Genomic DNA, 19,441 nt, shown 5'->3' with positions numbered 1-19,441 from the left:
TAAGAGAGTTCATTCAACTCGCATTAAGTCTAAATATTATCAAAGAGATAACGTGACACCTGTACACTTTCTCAGAGTCTGAACCACAATTATACATCGCGTAGTAAGGCCATCAGAAAAGCATTCATTAAGCACAATGCTTTCTTCAGGTACAACTGAAATTGCAGGAGATAACCAAAAGAAAACATTTTGTTAGTGACTAAGATCAACGAATGTTTGTTATCTTTATCACAAGGGAAAAAAGTCTAGATTAACACACAGCACTACAAGTTAAAACACACTCAGAACTCTAGGATACATGGCCCTTCTTCATCCAATAAGAATAGCAGCCAGTTGAGTACTTCATCGCCACACACTTGGTTGGTCAGTCTAAGAATGCTCCAAACAGTGTATACATGGGATCGAGCTATAAAGACCCTGCAACGCATACTCCAAGACCCAGAGGGGAGTCAACCGCAATGGCTTAGTACCCATGTTGCCAGATTTGGTTTGCTGGCTGAGATTGTGTGGCCTGGGAACCATTCAAATTGCCATCACTGGGGCTTTGTTGATGTTCCCGTGATGGACCTCCCTGCGAAAGGTACAAGTTTGGGTACCCCAAAGCTCCAAGCGGTGAAGCCTGTAGATTCTGTCGAAACCCGCTTTGCTGATTGTGGCCCTGATAGTTATAGAAAGTGCTTGCGGGAAGAGCTGACATTGTTCTTGAACCAGCACCTTGGACCCACATGGCAGGGTTCTCATTCTAGTAACAGCCACAATCTTTTTAGGTTTACACTTGAAAGTAAAAAATGATGCTATTAATTGATGCAAATATTACCTGCTGCAGAGGCATGTAATGACTCCCTTCTTTGTACTGCAAGCTCAAAGCTTCACCCAATCCAGTTGTTGTGTTAGCAGATGCAGTTGTATGGTTGAGGGTGAAGCCCCCAGGAATGCTAGCTGCGCTACCAAATCCTCCATAAGCAGAGGCTATAGAAGAAACCTGTGGTAAGCTAGTAGCAGATAAGCTACTTTTGAATTGTGGCTGTGAATAACTCATGCCTGCACTGGGCGCAACATGATGAGATTGATGGAACGGACTATTTGCAGCATATGCTTGTTGGAAAGAAGGCAAGTAGGGGTAGCTCTGGGGAAGAAAGGAGTAGCTCATCATATTGGCAAAATGGCTTAGAGGAAGAGCAGGCTGAGAGTAGCGGACAGGAAGATGTTGAGGGAGCGAAGCACTCGTGAGCATGGTGGTGCTAGGCAAGGATTGTGGAATTGATTGAGAGTTGGAAAACACCCCTGGATTCAGAGCCTGCACAATGCATCACTAATGTCAGAGCAATAGAATTCTTCAAATGATAGTTTTGCACAATAATAACAAAGTTAACAATTTCAAGAGTGTAGATTAACTAGATTGACGCTAATAACAATTTGATATCAACAAGTTCAACATGGTTACAAGCTGATTTAGTTCAGCAAAGTGCCTTCAGGCATATAAACTGATATGTATAACCATAACCAACCTACTACCACCAATGCCAATCCCAAGCCCAGACAAAAAGGTGGAGGGTTGCATTAGGTCACTGACAACCAACGTAAAACTATGTCAGATCTCATGAATATGAATCTTAACCAATTTCAATATAGAGCAAGGCCGTCACCCGAAAGTGACATAAGACACCTTCACCACCTAGGTGTCCCAAATTGTAAACGGTGGGCTAGGAGGTCACCTGGAAACAACCCATCACATTGACACCCGAATGTGGTGCCAAGTAGGCAAAGGTTCTCCCAGTGTTTTGAACCAATGGGAGTAAAGAAGCTAGTCCAAAATAGAGAGTTAGGTTGGCAACTTGGAATATAGAAATACATTCAGAGAAGGGATTAGAATTAGTAGACACTATGATCAAAAGAAGAATAAATATTATTTGCTCACAAGAGACTAAGTGGGTAGGAGAAAAATCTAGAGATATTGATAATACTAGATTTAAAATTTGGTATACTGGAAAAGTTAAACACAGAGATGGTGTAGAAATTATTGTTGATAAGGATCTTGATAACAATGTTGTAAATGTAAAAAGATTTAAAGATATAATTATGATTTTAAAATTTATGAAAAGATAAGATATTTTGAATATCATTAGTGTTTATGCCTCTCAGGTTGGATCGAATAATGAAACCAAAGGAGAATTTTGGAAAAGTTTAGATTATATCATTCAGTGAATGTCTATAACTGAAAAAACCTATAATTGGAGAAGATTTGAATGATCATGTAGGGAAAACATATGATGAACACAAAGGGCTGCATGGGGGCTTTGGTTATGGGAAAAATGAAGATTGTGGTATGATTTTAGATTTTGTACCTTCGCATGATTTTTAAATACTTATAAGAGTGATCACAACTATAGTCAAATAGACTTTTTTCTCACTATAAAGGTAGATAAAGTTATTTGGAAGAATTGTAAAGTTATACCTGTCGAAAGTTTGACGAATCAACATAGGTTGATGGTATTAGATATTTACTATAGAAAATAAAAGAAGCAAAATATAGTAGGAAAAGTTACTAGGACTAGATGGTGAAATTTCAAAGATAATAATGTAAACACTTTTAAGAATAAGATGGAAAGGAAAGCAACTTGAAACTTATACGAGGATAATATTATTTTTTTTATTATTTAGACTACGATGACTAATAAAATTAGGAGCTTAGCAAAGGAGATTCTTAGTGAAACTAAAGGTAGAAGCGTAATTTTAAGAGAGAGTTAGTGGCGGTGCAAGAAAGTTCAAAAAATAATTTTTACTAAAATATCATGTTTTAAAGATTGACAAAATTATAAAAATGTGAAAAAAAAATCAAAAGATATAAAGAATCTAAAAAAGAGGCTAAAAAAACGATTAGTATATCAAGATATAAAGCTTATCATAATTTTTATAATAAATTAGATAATAAAGATAGTAAAAAAAGATATATATCAAATTGCTAAAGCTAGAAAAAGAAAATGTAAGGATTTAGGTAAATATTAGATGCATTAAAGATGAAGATCAAATAATCTTCGTTAATGATAACGAGATTAAGGAAAGATGAAAATTTATTTTTATAAATTATTTAAAGAATATTCCACAAAGGACTTAGATTTAACGATAAATAATAATGATAGATTTAATAATCATAGATTTATTCATAAAATTAGAACTAATGAAACAAAAGACGTATTAAAGAAAATGAAAATAGGTAAGAGTGTGGGGTCTAATAGTGTCCCTATTGAGATCTGAAAAGTTTAAGAGACAATGGAGTAACTTAGTTAACTAACTTATTTAACAAAATTATAAGATTCGAAAGAATACCTGATGAATGGAGAAAGAGTTTCTTAATGTCAATTTACAAAAATAAAAATAACATACATAATTATTAAAATAATAAAAGAATTAAAATCATGAGTCATACTATGAAACTTTGAGAAAGAGTTATCAAAAATAAGATAAGGCTTAAAACAAATCTCTGAAAATCAATTTGATTTTATGCTTGGTAGATCAACCATAGAAGCTATTTATTTCTTAAGACAATTAATGAAAAAGTATAGGAAGAAAAAAAATGATTTGCATATGGTTTTTATCATGGTTCTCCTTATCAGTCCATATCAATGTACCGACCAGCTGTTGGTACGGTACGTACCGAGTTGTACCGAGCCATACTGAGCGTATTGACACATGGTACATTAAGGCATATCGATGTATCGCTTGTACCGATCCCCTATCAAACTAGTACGTACCACTCATACCGAGCAGTATGCTATGCTATGACAAACCTTGGTTTTTATTGACTTAGAGAAAGCCTATGATAGGATTCCTAAAAATTATTATAGTGGGTTTTAAAAAAGAAAGGTGTATCCACTAATTATATAGATGTTATTAAAGATATGTATGATAATATAACTACTAGTATTAGAACTATACGGAGTGTGTCTAGTGAGTTTCCTATCAATATAAGAGTACACCAAGGACCCGCATTAAGTCCCTACGTTTTCACAATGATAATAGATAAACTTACTAGCTACTTATATAATAGACCTTCCTAGTGTATATTATTTGTTGATAATATTGTTTTAGTTGATGAGCATCTAAGTGGACTTAATTATAAACTTAAGTTATGGAGGCAAACCTTAGAAATTGAAGGTTTTAGATTAAGTAGGACCAAAACTGAATATATAAAATGTAATCTTAATTATTTTATAAATATGCAAGAGAATATAGTTAAATTAGATGGACAAGAAGTCCCTTCAAGTAAAAGTTTTAGGTATCTTGGATCAATTATTCAACAAAAAGGAGTGATCGATAAAGATATTATTCATAAAGTAAAAACAGAATGATTAAAATGGCAAGGGGCGTTAAGAGTCTTATATAATCATCGGATACCTTTGATATTAAAAGAAAAATTTTATAAAATAATTGTGAGACTAACAATGCTTTATGGATCTGAGTGTTGGGCAATTAAAAAAATATATATACAAAAAGTTTGTGTTGCCAAGATGAGAATGTTAAGATGGATGTGTGGAGAATACTTTTATTCGTGAACAACTAGGTATCACTACAATAGAGAATAAGATAAGTGAAAATCATTTAAGATGGTATGAGCATATATTGAGAAGATCTCCGATTACAATAGTCAAAAGATATGAAATAATTAATGTAAGTGGTACGAGAAATGATAAAGATCTAAAAAGACTTTAATAGAAACTATAAATAAAGATTTAAATACTCTGAACTTAACTAAACATATAACTTTTCATAGATCTTAATGGTGACAAAAGATCTATGTAGCCTATCTCAAATAGTTAGGGATTTATGATTTTGTTGTTGTAGTTGTTGTAACCATAACTAGCCTATAACCTAAGTTTGCAGAACTTAATGACCTTAAAGGTGCTACGATCAAATTTGATGAACACGGAGAAGATAATGATAATTGCATAATTCAGAACAGGAGCCAAAAGTCATATATATGCTATAGGTTTATCAATTGGGCATGCCAACTTTACTTAATCGCATTTTGGCTCATCAATGGTCCACAAGCTAGATCCTTTAGGCTTCTAAGTCTTGATATAACTTCAAATAGGGTAAGGATTTACCATAGGCTTAAAAAAATTGATTCTCTCATTTGAAGTTTCGGAAATGAACCTTACTTGGCAAATATCATTTAAATGGTTTTAGGTTAACTATAATCATAATCACAAAAATGAACATTAAAATACCCTTAAAACTAGCATAAAGTATGACCAAACTTATGTTCCATGAGAAGCTGATGACCAGACTATATTTTAGTGTGTCAAAATGCTCACATATATGTAGTGGTTATTGGTGATATGCATTCAAAAGACATGTGGGTATATGATGTGGCCATAATTGATTGCTTGATGATTCACCAAATTATCAACCAAAAACCAAACAGTTGCAAAAAAAAATGAATAATTTGACTAAAAACTTTGGGATCATGATGATTACCTCCGACATGGAAATGGTAGACCCGCTAATCGATGACAATGTTGTGCTATACCTTGTAGGTATTGACTGGGTGGTGAGCAAGGGAGACAAGGGAAGATCAAAATCCCGAAGTGGCGGAATGTTTGGTGCTAGCATGCTGTTCTGTAGATTATGGGATTGCTGCAAGCGATACTTCTAAAAGTAAGAAAAACTACACACAAACATAACCCTTTCATACAGAGATCAATATATAAAATTCATCAACAGCAAGTATTCAAATGAGATAAGTGGTGAAACTGCAATATCCATGATAAACGTATTATCTACTTATAATGAATCATTCAAAGGCTGCATAAACATATTCTCCCTAATAAGTTCTCCCATGTTGTAAAATAAGAATGAGAACTTATCCATGACCTGCTTTACACAGCAGTTCCAATAGACTATGGTATCTATGGTATCGACAAAACACCAATACTTCAAAAAGCTTGACATATAGGTATTATATATAGCATCAGAAATAATTACTTCTTGGTAAATGTTGGACAATTCCTTGAAATATCTATTCATTACATAATTATCAAAAAAAGGATAGTTCTACTATACTTGGAAGTTGTTTCCCTGAATGTTATATTTGTGACAGTGGACAAGATGAGTATATGATTTTAAATCTGATGGTTGATGTTATTTGCATTGTGAATCAAATTCATAAGTAGATCTAAAAAAACTAATTCATGCTTCATTTACAGTAAAATTTTGGAAACAATACTGAAGTTGGAAGCAGAGTTGAAAAGGGATTTAGGGCAGGAAAACACTTCTGCCTTTTTTTGGTTAAAAAAAACTTTGCTAGGATGAGCAAACTGTTGGAATGCTGACTATTGTCCATTATATATTATGATTGTTGTTTTCTGAAAAATAACCAAAGAAAAATTCACATGTTATTTTTTGTTTGCTCCTCTATCCTTAAAATACTCAAAGATTAATTACAAATCATCATTCAAGCAGATTGATCTTATATATATTCTCATAAACAAGTATCTAGATTTTCATTGTCAAGAAACCAGAAACAGGCAAGAGACAAACAAATGATTGAACAAATGTCAGTTTTTGTTATTGATTTTTCAGATAAACCACTGCAATCTATTTACAGTAAGCATCCATGAAATGAAATAAATATCATTCTCAACTTTACCCAAGAAAATCAAACACCATAAAATCATGTTCACACCAGACTATTATATATTAGTCAGCCGAAAAGCAAAAGAATGGATATTAGATTACCATTAAAGTTGAGAAAGGGGAAAGGCTTTGCATTTGTGCATTTCCTTGTAGATAGGTGTAAGTTGTAGCATTTGGCTCTGTAGAGTTTGGAAATGCATAATTAGCCCCGGCTGGAAGGTTGTACTGAATCTCATGTGTAGCATCCAATGGATCATTCCTCACAACTTCAGATTGCGATGCGGAAGGTGCATCGGGATTCTCTGAAACAGTGCCAGATATAGAAGCTACATTCTCAGTGAGTGTAGTCGTATGCTGCCCATCACTGAAGTATTCATGATTCCTGTCAAAAAACATACACTACCTCACAGACTGAAATTGCATGGAAAAGAGACAAATGTTACTGATACTACCTAACATCCGAATCTTCAGCCACAGGAGGAGGCGTAAGCTGCCCATCACTGTAGTACTCATGATTCCTGTCAAATAATATATGTCAAATCACAGACTGAATTTGCATGGAAAAATAACAAATGATTCTGAGACTACCTAGCATCCGAATCCTCAATCATAGAAGCATCGGCTACAACTGGTGCCACTTCCAAATTACTTTTTAGAGGCTTTGTTGGAAAAGATCCAGAAAATGTACCAGATACAAAACTACCAAAGCTCAGATGTGCACAATCTGCATTTGTAACACGTAGATGATCAGGAATTATTACTGAAGGATTAGCCTCAATAGCGTTTGTGCTCCTCTCCTCATGTAAACTTAGTTGCCCCAAGTTTACAGCAGCTGATGAAATTTTAACTCTGACATCCCCAGCTGGAAAAGAACCTAGTCATGGAGGAAAGATAGACATCGATGAAGTGACAGCAGGATCATGTTTAATGTTTAGCACTCGAAATAATTCCACAAAACAGGAAAGAATCCTCATCTAAGAAAAACAAAGGAAAGAAAGAAGGATCATGTTTAACAGTACAGTGCTTGAACAAACTTCACTGCCTTACCTACTAGAAACAAGGTTCATAAAGGGATTTGTGTCAATGTAGCTAACAATTCATGTACAGGAATTCATTTAAAAGTCTGGTTGGAAGTTAAAACTTGGGGCTAGTCTAGTGTTTGGATCATATCTAAAGAAAATAAATTAGTCCAGATTATATGTTCTTATAATTAACACTTTACAGTTGAAAATTTATTCCTAATAATTGATAAATCAATTCAATAAGCAATTTGATCTTATAGAAAAATCTCAACATCTACTATGTAAGCAGAAATTTTAGATGAGGTCAAACGCAAGTTGCATAAGTAGAAATGCAAGATGATGTAAAGTGCATAGGAAAAGCAGTTATGTCATCATACAAATATGTACAAAGATATAGTTTTTGAATAAGTAGGCAGCAGATTAAGCCCCCCACCCCACCAACCACCCTCCCAAAAGAAAAGAAAAAAGGAAAAACCTCCATAACTACAGTCTTTCTCATATTTGTGCCATGTATGTGCCGGATATGAAACATGATACTTCTTTAATATGTGTCGGACACTTCCTTTTAAGTACCAATACTTTTACTCTTTTAAGATACTCAAGGGATATTTAATGGTTACTTCTTAAAAGAACTTTGTTTTAAAATTATCATATTTCAATTATAGATAAGACAGATATATTTTTTAATCTTATTTTTAATGAACATAATATAATAAATTGATAAAATTAAAATAACAATCTTTATAAGGTAAGTTGTTATGTGATACATATTCTATAAATATATTCTGATACTATAAATAAAAAAAAAGTTTGTTATATATAGTATTATAAAATAATATTTTTTACTGCCATTAGGCATACCATATCAATCCTATATTTTCAAATTTGGATGTAATGCAAGTATGTAGCATACCGTACCAGTTCCCATATACATGGAAAAACATCAATCCAAGACAGAATTTGCTCTGAAATAATATCATAGTAGACTGACAAATTCAAAGGCTAAAGTAGAGAAGTTTTGAGGCAAAGAATATCCTAATTGGGACAATATAACATTTGGAATATGATATACAAAAATGCAAAATAGGTTAAAACATCAACGTAGTCACCATTCAATTAACTGTCCATTATCAGCTTCAATTTATTTGCAAAATACGTTAACCAATGCTTCTTCCTTCTTGATTAGAAGATGTTAAAGATACTAACTGCTGATCTTTATAATCAGCTATTCCATTGGGTATATTGAATTAAAGATGGCAGCGGCTGATCTTAACAATGCACATCAACTTTGCATTCAAATAATAATCATAGAAGATCACTCAAAAAAATGCAACCAAATCTACCATCTTCTTGATTCAGTAAAACCAACATGAAGAACAAATATCCATGGTTACATAAAAGAAAACAATCCAACAAAACCCCAAATTTTACCTTCAAGATGATCAAGTTCAAGCCTTTGAGACAGGTATGGAATTGAACTTTTCAATAAGCCCTCATTCAGATGGGGAGCATCTACAGAACTATCTACTTGTATCTGCATTCCAGATACAGATGTGGCTCTGGATTCCGCTGGTAGGGACTTAAAATTAAGACCTTCCTCCGGCATTTGGATCTCCTCTGAATGAGGATCTATATGCAGGTTAGTTCCATCAATGACCAAATTAGATGATTCCAATTCTGATTGAGCAGAGGCACCAGATATTTCTGGCGTCGTTGACCCACTCTCCAAAGGTTGCTCATCAACGCGGGACCACCCATCATGAGAATTAAGTTGGCCTTCAGCAGTTCTCACATCATGACTATTCTCAGAAAAATGTGTGGATTCTTGAAAGGACTCTAGAGTTTTATCTGATTCTGATGGCGGAACTGCTGTCAGGGATGGCTTGGCATCATGATGTAACATTTTTGACATGACTGAATTTTGTGCCACAGACCTTTCGCTTCCCACAAGGGGCATGTTAGAAGGTTTCCCTTGAGGTCTACCCATCCTAACAATATCAGCCATAGAAACATGTCCTGGCATCCCTGACCAACAATTTTTATAGCCAGATGAAGATTGCATAGATATACAAATTCCATCAGCAGCGCTTGTTGCCTGTATTGTGATTCCCACAGAAGCAGAATCACTGCAAGAGAATAAGCAATAAGTTAGATTGCAGAAAAATGCATTCAGCACTGCATCAGGTAAAATCAATTACAATGAGTAAGAAACAAAGGAAATAATAGCCATCAGGTTTGGTTTCAAGAAAAAGAACAAAATCGAACATTTTGTTCACAACTTGCAGAATATGACTTCCCAAGAAATAAATACAATTCACTATGAGGTTTGTTGTTTCAGAAGAAAGAATATTGAGAAGACAAAAGCAACTTCCTATATGCTGGACATAATGTTTTAAGCCATTAGAAATCATCTTTGTCAACAATCAGGGAATGCATGATGTTTAAAGATTATTTTTAAGGTAGTAAACTAGAATCAGTACTAGGAGAAAAATCTAAAAGGATTTACACATTAGTTTAACACGTTCAAAAAATAAAATCACTAGAAAAACCTTAAAATAACTTAAATGAAATTTTTTTATCCAATTAGTTCCAATGAAAATTTCATCTAGATCAGGAAACATGGAAGTGTCGTCCTATAAAATATCACCTTGGAACTGTTGGCCTTCGAGGAGGATTACTTGATACTGTGGAAGATTCCGGAACTGATGAGGTGAGAACAGGACTTGTACCATTTTCTTTCTTGTGCATGAGTCTACCTTTACCAGTTCCATGGTCTACCAGAAGGCAAAGATAAAATAAAATAAGCAAATACAAAGACAAATACATCAAATTTGCACTCTCAAGCACATATAGACAGTGAAGTCATAATGTTAAACATCATACCAACAGAACTGGATTGGGAAGACGTAGTACGGCCCCCACGGTCAGTGCTGCTTCTAGCTCCACGGATTGAACTGTTGTTCAATGTTCGAGACCTGGATTCTGGTGGTTCTCTGATCTAAAAAAGAGTGGGGAAACAACAAAAACATGATGCAGAAAACAATGTAAAATTATTTTCACTGGGTAGTTACAAACTAAACATGTCAAGTCAGAAATTCAATAAGAAACAACAAGAAACTAGACAATTTTTCATTAAAATAAGGCCATTAGCGAAAAGAATTACAGCACAAATAACCAGTTAAAGATCATAAACAATTATTTATGCACACAGCAGACTCATATTCAACATTCCTTGAAAATATTGAATGGTGAAACAAGAATAATTAGACCAACTCAAGGATCTAGAAATAATCATATATGAAGATCATGATGGTGACAGATCCATGAAATGGTTTACGTAACCTACAAGAAGTACTAAACTTATAAGTTAGGTCAAAAGCTGCAAAATAAACAAACAGAATATGAATGATGATAATACATCATGTGAAAAGGTTGGTTCCTGGTGATCTGATGCAGTTAATTCATAAACAATGTATGCACTAACCTCCTTTTTCTTGTCACGCTTGCTCTTCACCTCATGAAAAGTATCTACACCATGAATGAGCAATTAATTCGATGTAAGTCCACTTGATGCTATACACATCAATGCACAATTTGCAGGAACATTTCATTAAACAAAATTAATGCCAGTAATAGTGGACAACAAAATTGCTCTAGTTCATTGACAAAAGCATGAATGGTAAGAGAAACATACACATAAAAGAACATAATATCTGTGACCAACCATATTGCATAAAGTGCTTACAAACAAATAACACATCTGGAACAAGAGCAAAGACAAAGAATCAGTAGCCTACAAAAACTTAATATATTAGTCCTGCCCAGCTCTAGAAGCAACTTGGCAATAACCCATGTTTACCTAATGTTCATTGTTAAAGTACATATATCCAATCACCTCTCATTCTAGTGAGCAAGAAGTATTCCATAATGTTGAAACATGCCACCACATAGACATAACCACTTACCGAACACCAAAAACCAATACAAAGACAATTTCTTGCATGTCAATGGAGCTTTCACAATAAAATAAAATATATAAATAAGTTCAAAATTTTCAGAAACAAAGGGCCGAATACAAAACAGTTGGACACAGTAAAATTTAGGGTATATAAACCCTAAACGAGGACTGTCAATAGAATGATAGTAGCAGTACTATGGGAATAAAGCTGTTCTCATATATTTGATCAGGGTCACAAATGCCAGAGCAAGTTAACATTCTTAGGTAAACAATAATAATTGTTTTCAGATAGAGGTCACACTATCTAATGAATACTACCACAAATAAAATACTACCTGAGAATGCATTTTTGCTTAGCAAGTAGAAAAAGAATCACAATCCTACTAATAAAAAAATCACATAGCATATGACAGTCACTAACAAGTACAAAAGCAAGTTGTCATGATCCCAAACACAACCAAGGACCCTAAACACATAAAAATGAGTCAAAAAAACATTGTGAAAACTTCAACCTTACAACAAATAAACAACTGGACTGTCCCCACCAGCAGCAACCCCGGAAACCTATAATTCAGTATCATGTACAGCATGAAGAAGATGTTTTCTTGACAAGCAATTGCCAATATCTATTCTTACAAAGAACCAAGACCCAGACCACAAGCCAACATCAGAAATTAAATAATGAAATTTCTACAAAAGAAACCATGATAGATCATAAAATTATAAGAGCTTGTATTATTTAAGTGTTATGAAGTGTTAAGACCTATATTAATAACAAAATAAAAGTGTTCCCTGTATATATCAGTGTGCTAAGAAAACCATCCTGCATTGTTACTTCACAGGTCAGGGCTCCATCAAGCTAAAGCAGTACTTTGAAAGACATTTTCCATCAAGATCCTTTCCTCAAGTAGAGGATTTTTCAAAAGGCACTTTCAACGCCAAGCCCTCGATATGACATTGGGGACTGGATAAGTGGACACTGGACACAGAAAATTACAGACTCAGAAACAAATTACTAAGAATCCTACCAGCAGCGTCACCCTACAAGCACAAAAGCAACCAAAACAAACCAGATAATATTGAGCGGTTTAGTTTGTAGATCCAAATCTATGAAGAACTTCTCCTACACCTAACTTCTTGACAACAAGAAGCTGCCAAATGAAAGAAATTTATGACAATATGAGAAAAAAAAAAGTTTGTACAACTTAACAAAAGCCACTTTTTGTTAAATCCGAGAGGCAAACTAGAAAAAGCATCCTCAATGTCTCGACAATATCAAAAAATAACCAGAGATAAATTCAACCATATGTATGGCATCCTTCTTCTTAGCATCCGCTGGCATACAGCAGAAACTATAGACAAACTATAAACTACTTAGACACTCCTTTACATATCAGTGCACCTATAGAAGTTTCATAGCTTAGAGCTAGAACCCTGCTAAGGCTTCAACATGGATAAATAGAGGTACATAATATGAATAAGCAAACCAAATTTCAAAAATTTCCGAATGAAAATAGGCCAAGCTTTAAAAATTTAAAAAGAAGGCTAAAATTTCAACAAAACCATCTTAATTATTTTCCATTTCATTGGTAGTAAGATTGTGTCGTACTCGTATCATTGCAATGGTTCCCAAGGCTCAAGATAGATAATAGAAGTTGGGCAAAAGCCACATTAACCTAGATACTGAAAGTTCAATTAAAACATGATTAAAACTTGTGACATTATAAAATGACAAACTTAGGAAGAAGGAAAAACTAACAATTCTCAGTATGAATAAAAGCAATTAACAGATCATCAGAGTATGAAAAGAAAGAAATCACAAGCAGGAGCATCTGAAACTAAAACTCATGTTAAAAGATAAGAAAAAGTAAAGAGAAAAATGAAATCACCAACTAGAACTCAAACCAAAGAGCAGGGCTTGCGATATGTTAAAAAAAAGTGATTCTTATCTACCATCGCTCTCTTCTTCCTCTAGAAAAGTAAACAAATTTCCACAGGAACAAAGATCAAGTTTGCTTTCATCACTACATGATATTTAAAAAATCAGAGAACAATATTTTCTTCTCTTCTCTTTGTTGTCTCTTGTTCCACTTATATTCTTGTTTCTTCATCAAGTATCAAAAAAAAAACACAAGGATAGGAGGCATCATGAGGAGGGCAAAAGGATTGGCCATCTGATTTCAATACCCTACTCTCCTTGGATGAGCAGGGCTCTTTCAATACTCCCCTAGTTAAGTAATAAAATCTTACTTTTTTTCTGAAAAAAATATATAGTAATAAGATAAAACACTGGTTAGACAGATAATCTTAGCCACAATTGCTATAAGCGACGCAACTAAACAAGGCCTTCTAGGTTCAAATACCAGATGTATCTAGATGCTACAACATTGATGACAAGCGGCACAGGTAAACAGAACCTTAACGAAATTTTAGGGCAGTAAATAAAATTCTTTTGTTTTTGTGTTGAAAGAAGTTACGGACCAAATAACGGCATCAATGTAACAGATAAGAGACTAAGAAAAGAACATAACATCCACAATTAACCCTTTTTTACTAAAACAAGCATGTGCAAAAGCAAAACTGCATCTTTTCCCCCCTCAGATCAGAGGAGAAACAACACCACATAGGGCATATCTCCACCTAATTACCCTTTCATCTCAAACCCAAGTAACCACCCAAAAGAACCACAGATGTCATTTTTTTATCACACGATTTCATGTAACAGGCAGAAGAACGAATTAACAGCGAACAAAACGAAGAGGAGGAAGATGGAGAAGAGGAATTTTGAGGAGGCGGGAACCTTGGGAGAGGAGTCGGTGGATGGCCTCGTTAGGGTCCATATCGCACTCCCGGAGCATGGCGTAGATCTCCGGCTCCGGGCAGTTCACGATCTCCTTGAGGCTCTGCACCAACTTCCTCGACCCCGACGGGATCGGGGCCGCCGTCACCGATGCCGCCGATCCGTTCCCCCTGCTCCCCGCCCCTCCTCCGCCTCCGCTCCTCATCCTCTCCTTCCTTCCGACTAACTCTTCTCCTCTCCTTTCTCGCAGTCGCAAGAGAAAAAGCAAAAAGGGGGCGTAGTAGTAGCCTTATACCGTCTCTCCTCTCCTATCGCGTCTCGGCGGCCAAAACCCTCTTCGGTTCGGCTTTTGTATAGATGATATATATACACACAATAGTTAAGGTTATGCTAGCAAGACAGTAACCGGGAGAGAGGAATAGGTTTCTTTAAGTCGTAGTCGTGGTCGGTGTCGTTTCTTGGGGTAGATCTGCAAGTCGTCTATCGGTGGACCTTCACGATTGCAGTCGCGAACCAGGATATCAATCATGATGGATTTACTCCACCACCCTGATTACCTCAACACATGTATTTGTGGTGTATAAGTATACACATGACTACTTTGTTTCCGACTACCATATATATATATATATATATATATATATATATATATATATATATCGATCAATTTTGATGGTAAATTTTATGTTAAGAAACTGATCGAACCTAATCTAAAATTGACGACACTCATAATATATCCAATTAGACTTTATGCCTTAGTCTGGATTGACAAAATGATTTACAAATGGCCTTGATCAACTACGATGCATCGATGAGTGGATCATAAGATTCCACCCAATCAAGATTAGGTCTTCTCTATTAAAATATCTTACTAAAGAAGACTATTTTATAAGACCCAAAAATTATTATTATTTATTATTGTCCATAATAAATAGAATAGTGATAAGATCATTTAGTCTCATATTGATTGAGAAGTATAGAAATCAATAACTTATAAGTCTATCGGATCTTTCTTATTTTTAAAAATATTTTTTAGAACTAATATGCTTTGAAATAACCAAATTATGCGGAGCAAAGGACAACATCCATTTATCATCATCAAGGTTACTCGTTCTGTATATATTCTAAAATTTTCTAATATAAAAAAGGTAAAAATAATTTTGAAGAGCATGATAATTCCAACTATAGTCATCATTTGAAATCCGAGTGTCATCCACAATAGAAGGATTCTTAATATTCCCACTATATCTCTTTTAATATTGTTTCCATCTTCTTTAAAACAATAGGAGATTATCTTATCATGTAAAAACGTATCTCGGACATAATGACTCTTTCAAAGATGTTTTAGACTTTTATGAGGCACAATCAACGTAAAGGCATAAGATAATTTATTGATTTTTGGATATTTTAATATTCAATTTCGTGTATCGGTCATCTATAAATTCAATAAAATGTTTTAAGGAATTCAGACAACAAAAAAATCCATATCGAAATTTAATCTTTGCTCTTGTCGTCTTTCAGCTAGTTTTAGTTTGAAAAATCATCTAAAAACTATTTTATGAAGAATAGGAAAATGCATGCACATACATACCCTAAACCTCTCTTTTCTGATGAGAGAAATTAATTTAAAAGATTGGGATTAAAGGAGTGCCTAATTTTCTTATTTTTTTCCATATTTTTTATGATTTGACTTGAAAAAAAAATTAAAGAAACAAAATTCACATACTTGCATATTTGGTCATTTAAGTTTGTGTGTTAAAATTTTAAATTACATAAATAAGAGTCAAGCTAATAATATGAAAAAATAATACGTCGATATCCGAGTGTTATATTAGTGCTAATTCATATCAAATCAGACACTTAAGTCAATGCAACATCGATAATTCATATAACTCCTTCACATTTGAGTAAAATTTAATCTCATAATGAAATAATTATCCATTAAGTATAAGTAACTATATATCCCATTAATAAAAGATTGTAAGGTATGCTCATTTAACCCCCAAAACACAAAAACTTCAATACAAGTTATTACTCTTTGAATTAGGTAGTAAGCATCGAAGAGGTCTTGTGGGATACAACATCGACCTTAGTTTTACATGTCAAATGATCGATCTCCGACTTTTACCTGATACCGATCTTACGACGAAGACGGTCTCAAATGAGTTTAAGTCTATCATATTGATCGACGATGCAAATAACCAAATCAGACTTTAATACTAATTAATATTAATTGGACATCAATCCAACCCCAAACATCATATGTAATCCGATCGATCGGATTTTTTTTTTGAAATATATATAATCATTTAAATATCACACCAAAATATATTTATTGTTAACAATATAATCGTTTAAACAACGATAAGGTGCTTTCCTCTCCTGGATGAAATAAGATCATCTCGAGGAGACGTAAGACTGGTGCAGGCATGGCTTAATCATCAGTTTCCTGCATCAGCTGCCTTGCTTGCACGTCTCTGTCGCTCCTCCTCCCTCATGGCCTTGGCCTTGTTGAGCTTCGCAACGTTTCGCTGCCTGGCGTACCACTTGCCCAGGTAACGGAGCTGGCGAGACTGCAGGGCTATGATTCTGGCCGTCGAGCTCCCCTCGCTCAGAACGATCTCGTAGCCGTCCCCGTACGAGCCCATGCCTTCGCTCAGCAGCTGCCAGAAGAAGCCGCCCGCGGCCGAACCACCGCTTCTGGCCGACCAATATATCTTGGAGTACACGGTCTTGAACAGCGCGTCCCTCTGACCGACGCTGAATCCGGGATCCTTGGACGACTTGCCGAACTCGGTGACTAGCAGCGGCTTCCGGAGCGCGTCGCGGGCGTCCCGGATGTGCACGTCGATCCAGTTGCTCAAGAAAGCCAGCTGCGATTGATCGTTGGAGGCGGACAACCTGCGGACGACACAGAAGGTGTTTGTTCTCGATCTGTTCTTGGTGATGATGAACTTGAAAACAGGGTCGATGTGCAGGATTCTTTTGATGGCATTATCGTTACCATTGATCTGGGTAGACATGGATGGTGGCAAAATCGATGTTGGGAATTCGATTGTTGGCGATGAAATCGGTTCCCACTTGCAGCAACCTGGGATTGAATTGCTTCTGAGGTGATGATGCCCCATAGAACCCTTCTAAACCGGCTTCCAACAAGTGATTGCTGTCTATGGACTTCACATACGCAGCCATCTCTGCAATCCATCGCTACACGAGAACCAGAGCAAGAGTAATTATCTTGAGCTAAAGTTAATGCTCGTGCTTAACAGCAATCCAGAATACAATTTGTTTGCTTGCCTGAACACTGTTTCCTGACCAATCCGATTGGCATCTGGGCTCGTTCATAAGCTCCCAAGCAAAGATTGTTGGGTCGTCCTTGTAAGCAACTCCAGTGATGGAGTTGACTCTCGTGAGAACAGTCTAAACGACATTCAAGGACAGAATCAAGCTCATAGTTCTGTCTCTACATATATGAAATGATGGAGGAAAGAAGGACTCTTGAAGTTTCGAAAAGGTTTGTCTTCTTCTTACCTTGACATGATTCTTGTAGAAACCTCCGACGACAGGATTTGTGAAGAATTCGTCATCTGATGCGATGTACTGCCCCTGATTTCTTGCCCATTGGACATACTGCTTCTTCCCTCCAAAGGTGTCGTAGTTGTTTGCCAAGCTTAAGATGAGCCTAATACCATATCTTCTGGCCTCGGAAACCACAAAATCCAACCCCTTGAGTAGATGAAGTACATGTTAAATCTCTGGTTGTCGAAGGATGATTGAAGAAAGAACAAGAACAAGAGAAGGCAATGGATGATTTGATACCGTGAAAGTTTGTCCATTGTAGTGGCCTGGGGAGTACTGCAAAGCATTGCCCCCTCCATCACTGAAAGCCCAAGTTCTGGCCACAAGGAGGCCATGGCTGGAGGCCTCTCTGAAGGCAGAGGAGACCTTGCCTCTCTGAGATGGATCTGAGGCCAGAGTCATGAGCCAGTAGGCATTGAATCCATTCGCAAAGAAGGGGTTCCCATCGAGAACAAAGTTCAGACCCCTGGTCCTGATGAAACCCCCAGCCGCCTCAACATGGTGTTGTGGACTCAACAAAAGCAGACAAAGAACAGCCAAGAGGCTCACTCCCTTCATCACCCTCCTCTTCCTTCTTCCACCACTCGAGAAAGGGCGTCTCAGAAGGAATGCCGGAGGAGGAAAGCTTCGGTATGTGGATAAATGGTGTCTTCTCCCTCTTCATGCATGTGAGGGTGGCCTACCACTCTACCAGCACCGCTGAAGTTACCTTGAAACAAGGAACATGATGAGGGTTACTGTGAGAGCATATGCAATTGCATGACAGGCAATTATTTACCGCTTGCTGGATTCGCATCTGGAAACAAAAGCCACAGACACATCGCAGGTGGGGCGGCAAACATGTTGCTTGTCTTCCGAGTGAAGAACTCTGTGAGGATTGACTGCAGGATCCTGATCTGAGCACGGATTCGTGGGTAAGTGTCAGGAAAGACTGTGCCAGCTTGAGACGATTGGCCAAAGAAATATCCTTCACGAAGGGAGAGATCAGGAACGAGAAAGAGTCTAATCAATCCATCACCTTAATCAAGAACAAAACAAGATGCCTGCAGTCATGGGTCTTGTTTGTCCACAAGCTTGACTCTTTCTCTCTCTCTCTCTCTCTCTCTCTTGTGGTCCTCTTCATGGCTTGACAGGAATTAGCAATCACGTAACTTGCTCTCTCTCTCTGTTGTAGTTTGATGCTCACTGATTCTACAGGGTTAAGTGTTTCTTTGCTTTGAAGGTAGGGTTTGAATTATCTTTTTCTTTTTCTTTCTGCTTTTTACATAACAAGAAGGGCAAAAGCCTCGTTCTGTGAGCAAAGAAAATGATTGTTTGCTTCAGACGGCTCCTTTCTTGGGATGTGGGCTTTACAATAGCCAGAATTCTGTTTTAATTTTTTATACGGAGAACTCTGTTTTAAGGATGGGTAAATTCTTAATTCTATTCAAATAAATTGAGAGATTT

The 19,441-nt window shown here is 35.9% G+C and overlaps 2 protein-coding genes across 3 annotated transcripts; both read right to left on the bottom strand.

The window, feature by feature from the left end:
- Nucleotides 1-101: 101 nt before the first annotated feature.
- LOC135609688 (uncharacterized) lies at nucleotides 102-14,731 on the bottom strand. 2 transcript variants are annotated; one of them, XM_065103200.1, is made up of 11 exons: nucleotides 14,417-14,731; nucleotides 11,143-11,186; nucleotides 10,542-10,656; nucleotides 10,306-10,432; nucleotides 9,090-9,784; nucleotides 7,225-7,510; nucleotides 7,089-7,154; nucleotides 6,739-7,000; nucleotides 5,479-5,637; nucleotides 818-1,297; nucleotides 102-742 (listed from the first exon to the last, which is right to left on the bottom strand). In XM_065103200.1, the coding sequence occupies exons 1-11, from the start codon at nucleotides 14,619-14,621 to the stop codon at nucleotides 464-466; spliced, it is 2,718 nt and encodes a 905-aa protein (XP_064959272.1). In that variant the 5' UTR covers nucleotides 14,622-14,731; the 3' UTR covers nucleotides 102-463. The 2 variants fall into 2 exon arrangements, with proteins under 2 accessions (XP_064959272.1, XP_064959271.1); XM_065103199.1 differs by having other exon boundaries at nucleotides 6,739-7,018; nucleotides 14,417-14,730.
- A 1,946-nt stretch (nucleotides 14,732-16,677) lies between these two features.
- Nucleotides 16,678-18,702, bottom strand: LOC135609687 (mannan endo-1,4-beta-mannosidase 1-like). The gene is made up of 5 exons (XM_065103198.1): nucleotides 18,236-18,702; nucleotides 17,948-18,142; nucleotides 17,714-17,836; nucleotides 17,421-17,623; nucleotides 16,678-17,317 (listed from the first exon to the last, which is right to left on the bottom strand). The coding sequence occupies exons 1-5, from the start codon at nucleotides 18,551-18,553 to the stop codon at nucleotides 16,858-16,860; spliced, it is 1,299 nt and encodes a 432-aa protein (XP_064959270.1). The 5' UTR covers nucleotides 18,554-18,702; the 3' UTR covers nucleotides 16,678-16,857.
- Nucleotides 18,703-19,441: the final 739 nt, after the last annotated feature.

This window comes from Musa acuminata, chromosome BXJ2-4, assembly GCF_036884655.1.
Source record: "Musa acuminata AAA Group cultivar baxijiao chromosome BXJ2-4, Cavendish_Baxijiao_AAA, whole genome shotgun sequence".
Taxonomy (NCBI): Eukaryota; Viridiplantae; Streptophyta; class Magnoliopsida; order Zingiberales; family Musaceae; genus Musa; species Musa acuminata.
Note: the sequence above shows the minus strand (reverse complement) of the source record. Positions and strands in the feature narration are given on the sequence as shown.